Raw genomic sequence first — 16,176 nt, 5'->3', positions numbered from 1 at the left:
CCGCAAAATGAAACAGCCATTTGATCAACAGTTTTAATAGAGTTGTTATTCATATATACTCGAGTGGTAAATGTGTAAAGCATATTAAAGAACATCACATACAAATATATATATTTAGGTTTCTTAGATACTTTTTACTTTCAGTGAAAACTCAAAACTAATAAAAATCAGAAATAATATAACAGTTGAAGTGAAAGGTTAGCAAGGGATAGAAATGTATAGACAAAAACCAATCGATGAGCTACTTAAATATATACACAGTTAACTGAGCCATCCAACGATACCACCATGTCCTCATTTCTTGCCCCACGGGCTCGTGTAGTTGTCGTAGGCTTTGATCGCGTCGAGCTTAGAGTTAAGAATGTTTCCGTTTGGTCTGCGGATCCAGCGGGAGAATTGCACTACGAGGGACTAAAGTCAAGCGTTCAGTATGTAGAAGATCAGCTCGAGAATGATGGGCTCTTGAATGCCAGAGGATTCGCCATGCAGCGTGGCTATCAGATGGTTGTCCAGCGCGTTCATGTAGAGCGGCGGAAGCTTGGAGCCACGGGCACCGGCTTCATAGCCCACCTGGTAATGTATAATATTATTAAGGATTTTAACTGTCTTCGGATTGAACAACATACGTTATCCTGGTCGAGCGTGGCTCTTAGGCCAAGCTTATTAATGCCAGCAGCTGCTAGAAGATCCAGAAGTGGCAGCAGGGCCATCGAGGCACTGCGAGCCAGTTGCTCCGCAATCCGAGTTATCTCCTCACAGTTTCCACCATTTGTTGCATACCAGTCCTCGCACTGTAAAGTAAAGTTGGTAGTAAAGTTATGTCAACCAAAGTGGTAAGGATTCAACTATACCTTTATAATGTAGATATCACTTAGGCGGATGGCATAGTTGGTATTGGAATAGTTAAAGCTGGCCCATTTCAGCACGCGCATGTTCGAGATGCCATCCATGGGCTGGTCATCAATGGGTGACTTAACACTGCAAATCAAATTTAAGTTACACTTATTCTTTTTAAGTAGTACAGGTAAACTTACCCCACATTGATGTCTCGATTATTGTCCACCCACTTAATGCTCACAATCTCACTCTGATCGTCGGTGGCGTCAATGGGGCCACAGACGATGTCGATGTCGTTTTGGTTGCGCAACGCCTGACGCACTTCCTCCATTTTGGCAGGCATAATCTGTACCATTAGGCCATCCTCCACGATGCTGCACTTTCCCGACAAGCCACTGGTGCTCTTGAGGGCTTCATTTAGCACGAAGAAGCTGGCTCCAGTGATTTTCCTGGGTTGACCCTGAATGTTAATCGCCTGCGTGGAGTAGGAGTACATCTCGGATCGATCGTCGTTGATATTCTGCATGCAAACCAAGTGACCATCGGCCACTTTTGAGAAGTTGCCAGCAAAAGCCAGTACATGATCACTGGCATTATTGATTGCCTTAATTACATCCTGCTGGCGGTACTTTGGAATAATCACCGTCGTCTGCCTATCCTCCATGTGGATATATAATCCTCGGATGGCCGGTAGAGAATACGAGTAGTTGCGGAAATCCACCAGAAAGTTAATGATAGTTTGAGCTATTTCTCCATACACCGACTCCCTGCCGCGCACCGAGATCAGTGGACAGGGATAGTACCGATACTGGGCACCCAAGCGGAGGATCAACCGCAGAGGTAGGACCTTAGCCCAGGGAACCTCGTGTCTATGGATGAGCACACCAACCAGATACGGATTGTCTGGTACAATAACGCCCTGCAAGCACTGGTACGTTGGCCGAATGAAGATGAATCCTCCATGCTCCCGGGAACCCAGAAAATTGGCATTTCGCGGACTGGTGAAAGCCAATTCATGGGTGCCGGACCGGGCATGCTCCGCCTCCACGTAGATCTCGTACAGGTGCTGGAACAAATCTTTTGGAATTGCGACTTCCCCCTTCACATATTCTTCTTGCTTGGGTTGCTTAATCTCCAGCAGAATGATCAACTCATCGCTGCCCATATGATGTAGTCCGGATGTCGTGAAGTTCAGCACCCATCGATTCATACAGCAGCTCACTGGAGGTTAGAAAAATGCAATTTAGAAAAATTAGGATTAGTTGAGAGTTCCAAATACTGACTGTTAACAATCTTGACCAGCACAAAGAAGTTGTTTTTTATAATGAACTTGAGCGTTTCGTTCTGCAATCGATCTAGAAGGGATCCATCGTTGCGCACCACTTTGTAGTCCACCTCACCGCCCTCTTTGCTGCTTATGCAAATGGGGGGCAGGCCGTTCTCCTCGGGCGGCAGATAGCAGCCTTGGGCATCTCCGTTTGGCGGTAGTTTGCGATTCCGTGATGATTCTGCTTTGCGACGCGGCGAGTTCTGTGCCTGCGATTGGGATGAGGAGCGACCAGCTGGAGGATACAAACACATTGATTACATGAAAACGATTTCAAAAAAAGTAAAGAATTCAATTACCGCTTGACTCGGTAGCCGATAATGTGGCAGCCGCTGCACTTGGTGGAATGGAACCGCGAAATAGCTGTGCCACTAGGCCCAATGTAGAGCTAGTGTCAATACTGCGAGGTGGCTCTTCTGTCGCAGGTGTTGGTGGCTTCTGAGCAGCTCCCGAGCCACTCCTGGACAGTCCCCTTCGAGCCTGCTTGGACTCGCCCCACTGCTGCTCCATGGTACTGGCCAGTTCGCTGCCAGGCGCAATGCCGTCACTGAACATAACACTCTTTCGCTTTCTTTGGCCCTTTTGGCCATCCGAACTGGAGGAGTTGGAGGAGCTGCCATCGGTTTTCTTCAACACACCCACGGGCACAATCACGCTGGGTGGCGGAGCTCCCGGTGAGGAGGCCACCTGACGGTGTGGTGGTATTGTAGAACAATATTCCATTGGATTGTTTGGGTTTGGCGAACGCATGGGAGTGGGCGGCAACGCCGAACCCGGTGCTGACTCAGAATTCAATCCATTGGCCTGCCGCTCAGAGAGAATCATATAACACTGCACACAGACCCTCGATTCGGGTTCGGTGGCGAATTCCAAACGGAATCTCTGCGAACAGCATACAGAGCACAAGACCTTTCCGCAGGCGCGACAATGGTGACGCCTTTTGATCATGGTAAACTTTTGCTGACATTGCATGCACTGCCCGGCCATGTTATCCGGCACCCATATGGGTGGCACCTTGCCCAGATTGGCATGCGGATCGCTGTAGCCGACAGCTTCGTAGATGGGACTTTCCTCGTCATCCTCGCCGGGTATTACACCTACTCCTGCTGCTCCTTCACTGACTTCGGCAGGTTGCGAAGCTTCCTGTTGAATTTCGGGGTTTTCATCTTGAGATGGGGTGGAACTTTCTGCCTGGCAACCATTCAAATTTAGGGTTTGTGGTCGCTGGGGGCGCTGCTCTTGGGTTTCCAGGGCATCCGTGGCCAGGCTGGCATCTTCATGCTCTCGATCGACCTCCTGCTCCTCTTCGCCATCTAGTTTCCTGCCCGAAAGGGAATCCGATTCCGTGCTGCTGAAACTGGAGGCTACATCTTCTCCCATCGCGGTAACTGGAGTGGACTCCGGCTGCTTCAGATCAGCAAACTCCACAGTGGAGGCCTGCGAAAAGTTGTCCACATTCATCTGATCGTTTGAGGTTGTCTCCTGCTCATCGGATAGAATCCGCACCGACTCCTCCTCGGTCACTGGTGAGGCAGAGCCGGATTTCTCATCCTCGGGCATCTGCTGATCGTCCGCATGGTTGTCATCTGCATCCATCTCTTGCAGCATGCTGTCCAGCTCAGTGTCGGAGATCTCGTCCATGGTTGAGCAGAAGGTCAATGGTTGACTCCGCCTGGGATGCTGCTCCTGCGGCAGCTCCACATCCTCTTCTTCCGTTTGTACCGGCTGCTCCTTCTCTTTTGGAACCGGTACTTCCGCAACAGATGCTTGCTGAAAAAGTAACACCATTATTAATAAACTATACTACAAACCAAGATAGTTATAAGCTTAATTGATTTATGAAGCTAATATTTTTAAACTAATGCGCTACAGCTATTAGTAATTTACACAAAGTAAGGTGTAAAGTACATACTAAATTGGCCAATGGGACATCTATGCCGTTGGTCATTTCGGTTTCAGGTTCTCTACTGGGCGACGATTCCTCCGAGAGCTCCTCGAGAACCTGTCCGAGAACAGACGATGCGGTGACCTCCTCCGGCAATAGGGATTGCGATTCTGTGCCGGACGCAGTGATGGAGATGGATGACAATCCCACTGCTAACTCCTCTACAGTTTGCTTGGATTGCAATGGCTCTGGAACAGCCTGATCTTGATGCTGGTCCTCATGATTGATCTGTTCCGGCGGTTGATCCTGTTCCTTTGGCTCCACCTGAACTTCACTCGTTTTCTCGTCTTCGGGGGGCGTTGCTAGCTCCTCCGAGTGACTGCCGTTGCTCACGGGCGACGGACCCGACGAGAAGGTGGAACAGGATGAGGTGGTCAGCGATTCGGAGGACGATACTATCGCCTGGCCGTTGTTTTTGGACGCCTGTTCGCTGAACTTGTGGATGTCGTCTTCGTGTTCCGCCTCCGTTTGCCAGTCGTAGCTGGGTAATTGGGCATCCACCTGCAAGGACTTCACATTTTCCCTATAGTCATCCAGACTGTTGAAGACCTGGGAGACGCCCACAAAGGACTTTCCAGACGCCGGTGCTGGTGTTACTCCCGCAGCTCCCGATACTCCTGCGCCAGCTCCAACTCCACTGTTGGATGCACTTGCTCCGTCGCCCAGAAAACGGCCAGAATTTGCAGCTGCAGCAGCTGCTGCTGCTGCATTTCTACTCAGCTGCTCATCGGCGGCAATGCGCAGTTCCAGATTGTCCAAAACCTGATCAATGTCCACCAAGTCCATGGCCACCAAATCCGCAGAAACCTAAAATAAAATCGGACCAACCAGGTTTATCTGCTTGCATTTTCACAAAAACGCAAAAGAGAAAAAACAACACAAAAAGATGTTGGGAAAAAAACGGTCTTGTGATTCATACCTTTTTCACACCTCGAATATAGTCATAACAAAGCGATAAGGAAAACAAGGACGTATTCGCCTTTATTAAGCAATGTAAAGCACCTGCAATTACCTTATTTACTTTGTTTTTTCTCGCTAATTTATTAACAAAAACTCGGAGACGAAAAACATTATAAGAAACTGCCTAAAAATAGCCACGGAACCAGTGTTGCAAAGACATACAAAATTTAGTCAAATTAGCACCTTTCTCATTTAGTATTTTATTTTGCTATCTCGTTCTATCTTTCTCTTAATATCTGTTACTGTTACAAACTTAACATAAACCGTAACACCTTTTTAAATTTGAAAATATTAATAGGTGAAAGCTGTTGGGCCTTAAACAAATAAGAATGTTTTAATTATTTACTATTAATGCCAATGAATATAAATAAATCTATATAAATACGGACTTCGAAATTTAACCGCCACTGTGTGTTTTTAAAAAAATATTGTGTTCCACAACTGAACTAACAGTACTACAGAATAACAGTGAATGGATGAGAAACCGGGACAGTGCAAAATAGTATAACCGCAGCTTAGCGCAAGAAAAATACTATAAACACCTAAATATGAAATCTTGAGAATTTAAATAAATCAAAAATGTTAATTAAATTTGATTTAATTATTTTAAGCTCATCAAAAATACAATAATTCCATAATAATATCTTAAGTAAATAATATAAACAAACAGTAACATAAGAATAAAACCAACAAATTTAAAGATGTTTAAGAAGCTTTATAATCGCGAAAATTTAACGAAATATATAAATTTTAATTGGGTTCGCGTTTTGGTTTTTCCATTTAATTCATCACCCAGCTAAGCACACGAATTGGTATTTTTTAGGAAATGCACCACTTGGATGTTTGAGTCGTTTCTGCATCTGGTAACACTGGCCGAGTCATTCGAAAAAATTTTACGGAGCGAAGAAGGCACGGTTACGTCCGGATTTAAGCGCGATTTCGTGTCTGTTGTTTGGTCGGCACTCGAGTGTAAAGAAATTTGTACACCCCCGAAAAGAATCGCGAGTGCAATTTTGTAAATACGGAGAGGAAAAGGTGCGCAAAATAGCAAAAATAAATGCAACGAAAATAAACGCAGCAAAACAACGGGCAGAAAGATACGAAAAGAAGAGGCAGGCGAAGCAGTGGAGAAAAGAGACACATAAAGAAGCCGCCATAGCGGCGTTAGTGGGAAAGAGAGGGCGCGAGAGGAGACGGAGAGCGAATACGAATGCGTATGGTGTAGTTGTAGTGGTGGGCGGTCGTGTTTTTTTTCGTTGAAAAATCTCTGGATTCAAAGGGAAAAACAGAAAAACAAAAGGAAAATACAGTGTATTATACGAAAAATTTCTTAAATTCTATGTTGTTAAAATTATAAACTACAAAAATCGAATTCGATTAAAACACCCACACACACACCAATACACACAGTAGTTGCGCTGTTGTCTCCTCTTTTTTTTTTGTGTTTTTCTCTCTGCGTAAACGTTTTGTTTATTACCCCCGCTCTTCTACTTCCTTTCTTTGATTTTAGCCGCGCGCGCATACGATAAATTGTTGTTAATTTTACAGTGTGTAATGCTTAATTAATACCCTGTCTCTCCACCCAACGCTATCTCTTTTGTTTTGCAATTCGATTGATAACACATCGGGAATAGTGTGTGTCTGGAAAATAAATAATCATAATAATCATAGTTTCATGTGTGCATTTAAACAGCGTTCTTCTAGTGTGAAACCAGTTTGAAAAGCTGCAAGAAATATATATAGCTCAATATATATGTATGTATATGTGTGCCGCCGCCAGTTCTAATCTTTAAATCAATAAACAAAACTGGAAGCCATTAGCTGAAATCACAACAAAAGCAACCGCAGAAGAAACCAACGGGGAAAATGAAGCCAAAGCAGAAGATTTCCGTAGAGCCGCTGTTGCTAGTCGCGATTCTCATCGGAGTTCTGGTAGCCGCCACCCACGCTCAAGATCAGGTAAGATCTTTGGACAATAAATTGATATAATGTTTGTTTATCAAAGAGATAGCTCAAATTACACCCGAAATTCCCAATTCAATGGCCAACTTCAAGATTACCTGGCCAACCGAATCTTAGCCGATTTTGTGATAATATTAATGTGGCTTTAATGGCCATCGAATGCTTATTCATATTAATGCGTCACACAGCTTGATTAATTACAAATGGGTCATTATTAGACACTGCTATCCTTTTGTAGCTGCATAAACATGCCCACCAGTTTGGGGACAAAGTGGAGCATTCAATTGACCCCTTTCGAAAGCATAGTTGTGTAAGCCCATTCATTGCCGCTTGTAACTGCTTACCAATTAAATCGAGGCAGATTCAATCAGCAGCAATCCGAACTCCCAATTTTCGCCACCTTGAGGGTTCGGAACTCCAAGTTCGGTTCGATTTCTTGTTCACTTCAGTTGTTTTTGCGGTTTGCGGTTGTCCATGCTGTTGTTGTTCCTGTTGTTGCACTTATCATGCAAAATTCGGCAGCCCCAAGGTGGATACATGTGGCATATACCCATGCACCATGTGGCAGGGGCATAAGCAATCTCCAAGGCATTGCACTGAATGCAATTTGTGGCTGCAGATAATGAAGAGGAAAGGCCTCCATGTCCCGATGAATGTAAGCTGTTGGTTGTGTGAGCCATAAGCTTCTGGCTCCACTGCTCCACTCCTTGGCTTCTTGTAGAAAAGACATTAAAAACGTCTGCATTGCGAACGCATAAATATGGCAGTGAACTATACGCACAGACATCGGCACTCTGCAAAAAATATATATATATATAGATAGTTATACATAGATATAGATATAGAGGACGAGGCGGCTGCTGGTCAAATAAGGCTGCAAATCCAAAATGGTCATCGGGTCCAACTCGCATCCATCCATCCATCGATGTTGTTGTCGGCTGTTACCCATTAGCGATGAGAGATGCGTGCCGCCACAGAAACAGATATACCGCGTTCATGTGGGGAATGCTACTCGGAGATATAGAGATGATTCAATTTCCGACGAATTCCTTTCTATTCGTCTCGTACTTTCTTTAATCACCTGCCCTGGCCAATGAGATCATTTGGTGCCTGAATGTGCTGTTTTGAAAATTGTTTACAGATTCGAAACTCGCCGCTTTGGTGTTTTCCACTCATCACCAAGTACTTTTGGCATTAATTGAGCAGTTTAATTTAGATTTACCGATTGTAAACTCTGCTTTTAAAGGGTGTTAACTTAGCAAAACAGGTTAAATTAATGGGCAAGTTGTGTAAAATGCTTAACACAATTGCCAAGTTGACATTCTTGTGTCTCAGTGTTGGGCAAAAGTTGGATTTAAACTTTATAATTTCAATTAAATATTACAAAGAAATTCGTAGACTTGAGTTGGATTACTTATCGGCTTTTCGTGTTATCTAGCGCAATTACTCACATTAAGATATATTGGCTGATAATAAAACCCGCTAATGAATCAGCCCACAAGCCCAAAGGGCAATATTAATGTCTCCTTCTTATCTATATCAATTAAGAGCCAATTTTACAGCTTAGCTTAAACGGGAAAATCGTGTATCTTATGTTATGTAATCTTATTTACTACAATCCGTGCTTTCTTGTTAGTTAGTTATTCGAAATTAGAAGTACTATTAATTTTTTTGCTCAAAGAGTTTTACAGTTGCATTTTCCAGAGCCTCATCACTGAAAGCACTTCTTGATTTGGGCCTGGGTTCTGGGCCAGTTTTTGATACAACTTCTGCTACTGGTCACGATGATCTTTGGCATCGGCTGTTGCCAACAAAAGCATCCGGCTATTGCCAATTTCGATGGCTGTGTTTGCCTCTTTCACTGCCTGTTTGTTTGTTCGTTTGTTTGTTCGCTCGCCTGTTGGCTTGTTTGCCTTTATTGGTGTGTGACTTATTGGCCCGAAAAATTTCTACACACACTACTTGCACATAAATAGTGCGATGGCCTTTTACCCCTTCGCAATAGACCGCCCGCCCCCCTCTCAGCCTTCTAAAGCAGCCTGTAATCTTGTTTTTGCCGTTCCGTCCATCTTGTGTCCTGTTTTTGGTGTTTGTCACTTGTTTTTGCCAAAATTGGCATTCGTGGTTATGCCCCCTCCTCGGCTCCTTCGTAGCTCCTTTCCCTGTCGTCGAAAACATTTTGAGAACGTGCCCGGAAAATTGATGAGCAGCACGGCGAGAGATGGCTATAACTTCACCGGAAAGAGGGTGCAAGTTTAATGGTTGTGACTGCTGCAAGTGCCACACTATCTATTTTCCGTTGCGCGCTGTTGCCTCATTTACAAAGTTGGCATTAATCCATTATCTATGGCCATATCTTAATGTCTCTTCATATCTGAGAACGGATTTGAACCCTGAAGAATTTTCGAAAGTAAAACATTAATTTTATTTTTAACATTTGAATATTCAATCGAATTTTTTTCAATGTAACTGTAATTAAGTGTGGAAGTTAGTAAGGGATAACACTCGGTTGCATCCTCTCACCTCAAAGGTGTGGAAACCCAATGTGCCACGCCTCCTTTAGCATTGCTCCCTCCCGTTTTCCGCATCCCTACCAACTGCCTGCTGTTTGTGTTTATTTTCCTTTCTTGGAATACCGATTCATTGCCAGACGGCGACAGACAGCGCGATAAGGTTCTGCCGATATTGGGTTTTCCATTCGATCGATTCTGTGGATCTGGCTACCTAAACAACAAACACTTCCTTGAACTGGGTAATCAAATTCCGATTTTTGTCCGCTGTAGATGGTGAGGGAAATTTGAATAATTGACTTTTTGGGTTTTATTTGAGTTGCAGATTTGATCGTTGCTCTGAATCCAAGTTGAATCATTAAAGTTGCTGGAATGAATAGTTTCCTTGAAATATTTTGCATACTTCTTTGAATTGTTTACATTTATATTTCTTAGATTAGCTAATCTTTGATTCATGCTTAGAAGCCCATCCCACAATTTTATTCAAATTACGATTCCACATTCCAGTTTACTTCTCCTCCACTCATTCATTTCATTCAATCTTTGTTCATTACCTTGCCCATATGTTCATTATCAAGCCCTCTCGCTCCCCCTCGTTTCCACCATATGCGGTTTACATTTTTTTCAATTATTATTCACGTGTGTCTCTTTTCATTTGCCTTTGCACCAGCATTCAAGTCTCATGTTGTTGTTGTTGTTATGCACTTGCAATTGCTCGCTGCGTCTCTTTCTATTCCTCCCCCCACCTTTTCGCCTTTTGTCGTGTCTCACCTTTCTGTAAATTATGTTTACACGAAGAGAGGAAAGCGAAGTTTAGATACCCTTACAGTTGTAATCATTTATCCCAATAAATTGTATGTTGAGTGGAAAATAAGTATGGGGTTTGAGTCCCAGTCCGACTGTTAATAAATTGTCATTACAGAATGTGGTTTTTCAATAACAATCGACTATTAGATACCCGTCACTCAGGTAGTAAAGCGCTGGATAGATTCTATACTCTTCAATCCACCAGTAACGGGCATACAAACAGTGCAATTATCAAATGGCGACTTGGTGCAATGTCAAAAAGTTATCGTATATTCGTTTGTCATTTTCAATATTTTTTATTAAATGTCACACGAGCTCATAAGCAGCAGATTAATTGCGGTAATCTAAGTTCAATTGAAAATCCCCACAAGTAATCTGCGTCAGTTGCCAATTAAGGCAGGCAAACAAGATCATGTGTAAAAGAGAGAGAGAAACACAAAAGAGAGGTACATAGCAAAAGAGAGGGGGAGCACTCGTACTTTTGCTGTAACAAAAACATTTTTAATAAATTTCCAGCATTTTTTCGCTATCACTTGACCAAAAATACAATTTAATTAAAATAACAACCTTAGGCTTACCGCAAATAAATCACAAGCACAAACATTTGCTACATAAACCAAAATAAAAGAGAGCCTCTAAATAAGAGCAATGTGCAAAGAGATTGAAAGAGAGTTCGTTGTAAATTGTAAATGAAGCGAAAAGGCGAAGAAGAAGCAGAAACCAGCATAAAATGTTTGTGCGCTGGCGGCATGTAAATGTATGTGTGGTGCGTGCGTGTGTGTGTAGGCAGCAGACAACTTTGAAGAAGAAGAGACAGAATACAAAAACGTACGGAGTTCGAAAACTCCGCCAGAGAAGTTTGTCTACACTGTGCAACAAAAATGGATGGGAACGGGTGTTATCTTATCAGCTTTGGGTTATTGTTTATAATTGACGGCCAAATTGGTTCACCAAAAAATGCTGTTAAACATCAGGTTACATCTAAAAATTATAAAATTTATAATTTGAAGGGATTTCAGTAAAATTGTATAAGCCTTTTGTTAGTTTGACAATAAATATTAAAACAATTTTTGTTTGAGTTGATTGGAGGTTAAAAGCAATTACCAATTTAGTGCGATTTAGTGATTGAAGAGAAAACACGAGAGAGCATTTTGGACAGGTTTTCCCAGAATGACTGATGGATCCCTAATTACGAGTTCCATTATAGGGGATTCTCGGCTCGAAACGGACCGGACGGACCCCCTGTAGGCCAGTGTTTCGGTTTCGGAAGGGGACTCTCGCGACCTCGTCTCGAGTCTTTTGGGCTGGGTCTTTGGTCGTTGTCTGAGTTTCCGTCTCTTTGGGTTTCTTGGCCCGTATGATTTCGAGATTTCAGTTTCTGCTGAGGCGGCGTTTGTCGGTATGTCTCTCTGTCTGTATGTTTGATTGTATGTTGCATGTCTGCTGAGGTAAACAGCGCAAACACACAGACACCGTCTCATTAATGAATACATACATACATACATACATAGGCCGGCAGGCGACAACAACAACAACAACAACAACAACAGCAACCGCCCCCCTGTTCTGTGTGAAAGAAAGAGAGAGTGCAAGAGAGCGAACGAGAGGTTCGACTGAGAGACAGAAAGAGATGGGTAGTGTAAGGCAATGTCAATAAACATGCGTTGTTGCCGCTTTTCATTGTTGTTTTTGTGCTGTTGCTTTTGTTGTTGTTTTTGTTGTTTCATATGTTCGACTTCGTCTTGTTTCGTTTTGCGGTTTACTGACGGACAACTTGTACATACATATGTATGTGCGTGCGGTGGAATCTGCTTCTTGCCATCTACTCCCACTCTTAGCTCAACTCTTCCTCTGTATCTTCCTCTCCACCCACCTCCTCTTACGCACACACATACGCACACCTCTTCCGCGCTGTAATGTGTGTGTGTGTGAGTGCTGTTTTATTGGATTTTACAATTTTGTTTTCATTTTTATTGGCCTCTTCGTGTGTCCCACTGTTGCTGATTTAGTTGCGCTTCCTCTTCATTCTTGTGTTCTTGTTGTTTATGAAAGGGTATTACATTTTGGCTGCCGTTCTTTCAGGATGTCCCAAAAAAAAAAATACACAAAATTAAATTCAGCGTTAACTCATCATTTACCATCCAAAACTTTGGGTTCGTAGAGTCTATTTTAGATACGAGTTGTTTAGTTAGGGTATTATAAGATTACTAAAGATAGATTTTTTATTTTTCGATGGGGTCATGTGGCGCACTCAACGTTTTGATAATTCGCAGTTGAGTTCTGTTTATTTGGGGCCCCACCTCCGTGGGGAATATTTTTCCCCGATTTTAATTGCGAAAAATAACATGGAGGACGTGCCAATACCGATTGCGCCTACTCCCGTACTTTATCCCCCTACCTCGTCCCCCTTTTTTTCCGTTTGCCATTTCAATTTTCATTGACGCAAATCGCGCGCAAAATATTCTGTTGATTCTTTAGCTTCCTCTCGGATTCTCCCTTTCTCCCCCTTATTCGCAACTGTGTTTTTGTATATTGCGCGTACTTCCTGTCTAGTTTGTTGTTGTTCTTGTTGCTGCTTTTGACTTTTCCCTTTTCCCTGTGCGTTTTGAGTTTCCTTTTTTTTTCTGTGTTTGTTTGCATATCATTAACACGGAAAAGCCGACAGAAAAGCGCTTGAAAAAGAGTTAACCGCCCCCGCGCAAAAGTCAAATGACAACTGAGCCCAGTTAGTAGCTGCCCCGCCCCCTTTTCTGACGCCTCTTCACATCTTTCACCTCCGCCTTGCACCGCTATCTTCATCAACCCGTTCGCCCACGCGCCTCGCATACTTTCATAATTATGCGTTTTTCGTTGGGCTTTTCCGCTTTTATTGTTGTTTGTTTGATGTTGTCGATGAGTTTTCAATGGAGTTGCACACATTCCAGTCGACTGTTCGATTTTTGTTGCCAGTTCCCTTTCCAAAACGAAAACTCTCACCTTTTAACCCTATGTATCTTTGAAATACTCTCGACGCAGTTTTGTCATCAGATGCATATTTCAAAATAACTGTATTTATGTAGGATTTGTATATTTGTATAAGCGACTGTTAAATAAGTATAATAAACTTTACTCGAATTAAATAATTATGAATTCATTTTGAGGGGTATTACAGCTTCGAATAGTTTTTCCACACAGCTTTGTAGCTTTTGGAACAATTTTACAACCCTATTGTGTGTTTTGGAACGCCCACGCAATGGCCACAAAAACCGACGCAAATTCTTGCACACACACCGCAGCACGGTAATCGAGTGTGGTGGGTAAGGGGAGCGGGGTAGAAGCGGCAGAAACAAACACAAATGCAGATTTGTTTATACGCCTGGTCAGGGAAATATTTCACGAAAATTTATACTCCTCTTTCCAGGCGAATTTCAAACGCAATTATACAATTTAAGCTCTAGCTTTCTAGCAGTAAAATTTTTATTATTGGCTTATTTTTGGAAAAATTTCGGTAATTAAGTGTTTTGGAAATATGTGAATAATATCGCGCAAATATCTCGAGCTATTTTCCGGCGCACATCAGCCACAAGATTAATAATCTCACCTTGGGCAGAGTTGACGCCCACTCTCAGTTCGCAGTGAATCTGTTTTTTTTTCTGCCAGTTTCCGATTTGATAAGGAAAATACTTAATACTATGATACTATAATACAGAGTCGTAAATAATCGCTCGAACAAAGAACGAATCGCGTTCCGATGTGACTGATCTACGATAATCCCCGGACTGAGGTCAGCTGAACTCGCCTGGCGATTAAATACCGAATTATAGGTAATGATGTTTATTTCATTTAAATGATCTCATTGCTATTTGTGCGACAGATTCGACGAATGTGAACTTTAGTTGACAGCCAGAATGGAGCAAAATTGATATGAGGTGCATGCAATTCTGCGGAATTTGCAAACAACTGGGACTTTCCCTGTTTTTAATTTCGTTATCAAAAAAAAAAAGTCTATATAATCATAAAGTTAATGGGGGCTATATTTTGCATATATGTTCTATAGCTTTTCCTCGAATTGCTGCTGTTTTTCTGTCTCCTGCTGATAGGATCCTCTGACCTTTGGTCTTTTTCTGGTGTTTCATTCAATTTGTGGGGCATTCCCGGCATTTGGAGTCGCCCCAAAGTGCCATTGTCATTGTTTCGAGCGACGGACGGACGGAAACCTAAAACTCGTTACACTCCGAAAAGCGAGCAAGTTGCAACTGAAGTTGCGGCAACAGATTGCAGTTCCCCAAAAAGTTTGCGAAAACTCAACTGCCCCTCCCCCCATTCGAAACTCAACTCCCCCTTTTCACTTCTGACAGCTGCTGTGTTTTGCTCCGTCTGGCTGCTCTTTGATTTTTGGCTTTTTCGGTTTATTGACACGACTCAAGTTTCAAGTGCTCAGATGTTGGGGAGCAGCAGAGCCATATAGCAACTGATAGCCGGCAAATGTTTCGCATTTCGGGTCATTGGACAATATAAAATGTGGCAGCAGTGAAAATGATTGGCACCAGAGAACAGACATTCCTCCTAATGAAATACATATTTCTGCGAAGATTATACTAATTTATGACCACTCAATCGCAAGTCTGATCAAATTAGCCTGTGAAATACGTATTGAGAAAAATATTTCAAATTTAATTCAATGCAAATTAATCAATATACACTCCTATTTCCATCACAAACTAATTAGATTGTGAGCTGCAAATTCTTGAATAATAACAGCATTTACAAACTAAATTATGCATTATTTTTCGCTAGCTAAAGTTTGCTTTTCGATCAATTGTAAATATTTGCTACGGCCAACGCTAAATAATTAAATAAAATCGCATAAATTATTTGGTGGACCCCATGAATGTGTTTTTGAATGTTAGGTCAGACACATGAATGCAGTGCAAATTTTCTAAAAATTTTCTATTATTTCACGGTTTTTGCGGCTGATGTTGCCCATTAAAATTTAAGCAAATCCGCTGAAAAACTGCATGCATAATTCATGCCTTTGACTTTTGGCCACTACTGTTTGCTGGCCATTTTTGGCTTTTTGCTGTTTTGTTGTTTTTGCCCTCGACATTGACGCTTTAATTGTTATCAACGAACGGGCAATGAGCATTACATCAGTGTGCGAGCCATTAAATTATGCTTATTTGTCATATTTTAATTTAAGTTTAATCGCATTTGCCGCCTGCTTTCTCTGCCCCTTCCGTTTGCCTCTCCTCTCCACCCTCGATTTTCATCGATTGGGTCACGTATGCAAATGGCAAGTGGTGTTGGCATTTGGGTATCGTCTTTCCGATAGCTGCTGACTCACTAAAACTGATCCATAGATCAGTCAGTTGTGTATGTGATATAATGACTAATGCCAATTAATTGCTGATTAGCAGCATATTCGCTGCTTGGAACTCGGAAATGCTAACTTGCAAAAATATTTAGGGTTCGAGATTAAAAAGTAAGATAACTTATGCGTAAGTGGGTTAAATGATGATCAACTGATAGAAATATTTCGTAGTATAGTTACATTGAAAAGCTGTTTCTCTATTGGGTTTTTCTATGATTTTCTTAATATATTATTTCTAGTATGACTAACATTTTTGATTAGATTTTCTAGGAAATTTTTATTATGTTTAAAGAATAATTATATTATTCCAAGAAACTTGCTTCTATGTCTGCCAATTTCGTGTATATTTGACTTTGGCCTTGGTTAATCAACTTTTTGGTGGCCTGCAAAAAAAGTTTATTAGATGATGTACCTTGTAGATATCCCGCTGGCGACACCCGGCTAAAGTGAATTTGCATTTTCATTTACGCCCGAAATG

The 16,176-nt window shown here is 42.2% G+C and overlaps 2 protein-coding genes across 7 annotated transcripts in view; one reads left to right on the top strand and one right to left on the bottom strand.

Moving 5' to 3' along the window:
- Positions 1-24: 24 nt before the first annotated feature.
- Positions 25-5,251, bottom strand: LOC6735567 (zinc finger FYVE domain-containing protein 9). 2 transcript variants are annotated; one of them, XM_039292479.2, is made up of 8 exons: positions 5,122-5,251; positions 4,077-4,916; positions 2,464-3,934; positions 2,121-2,399; positions 1,035-2,058; positions 852-978; positions 627-791; positions 25-570 (listed from the first exon to the last, which is right to left on the bottom strand). In XM_039292479.2, exons 2-8 carry the CDS (start codon positions 4,893-4,895, stop codon positions 418-420), a joined length of 4,038 nt encoding a protein of 1,345 aa, XP_039148413.1. In that variant the 5' UTR covers positions 4,896-4,916; positions 5,122-5,251; the 3' UTR covers positions 25-417. The 2 variants fall into 2 exon arrangements, with proteins under 2 accessions (XP_039148413.1, XP_016028908.1); XM_016168677.3 differs by having other exon boundaries at positions 5,029-5,236.
- A 652-nt stretch (positions 5,252-5,903) lies between these two features.
- The window catches only part of LOC6735565 (syndecan), a 90,328-nt gene continuing 80,055 nt past the window's right edge, over positions 5,904-16,176 (top strand). For 2 of the 5 annotated variants that reach the window (XM_016181442.3, XM_016181436.3), the window contains exons 1-2: positions 5,904-6,104; positions 6,763-7,028. In XM_016181442.3, coding sequence (XP_016028906.1) covers positions 6,936-7,028 — 93 coding nt within the window. In that variant the 5' untranslated portion in view covers positions 5,904-6,104; positions 6,763-6,935. Of the gene's footprint in view, positions 6,105-6,740; positions 7,029-16,176 lie in introns of all 5 variants that reach the window. The other 3 variants (XM_044922723.1, XM_016181443.3, XM_016181439.3) reach the window with 3 other exon arrangements.

This window comes from Drosophila simulans, chromosome 2R, assembly GCF_016746395.2.
Source record: "Drosophila simulans strain w501 chromosome 2R, Prin_Dsim_3.1, whole genome shotgun sequence".
Taxonomy (NCBI): Eukaryota; Metazoa; Arthropoda; class Insecta; order Diptera; family Drosophilidae; genus Drosophila; species Drosophila simulans.
The sequence above is the reverse complement of the archived record's forward strand: the minus strand, read 5'-3'. Positions and strand labels throughout refer to the sequence as shown.

Excerpts from the sequence above, each read along its gene's own strand:
- LOC6735567 (XM_039292479.2), bottom strand. The coding sequence starts at position 4,895 with ATGGACTTGGTGGACATTGATCAGGTTTTGGACAATCTGGAACTGCGC. Across the intron at positions 792-851 it reads GTGATATCTACATTATAAAG|TGCGAGGACTGGTATGCAAC; the intron begins GTATAGTTGAAT and ends TTTACTTTACAG. Across the intron at positions 571-626 it reads CCACGCTCGACCAGGATAAC|GTGGGCTATGAAGCCGGTGC; the intron begins GTATGTTGTTCA and ends ATACATTACCAG.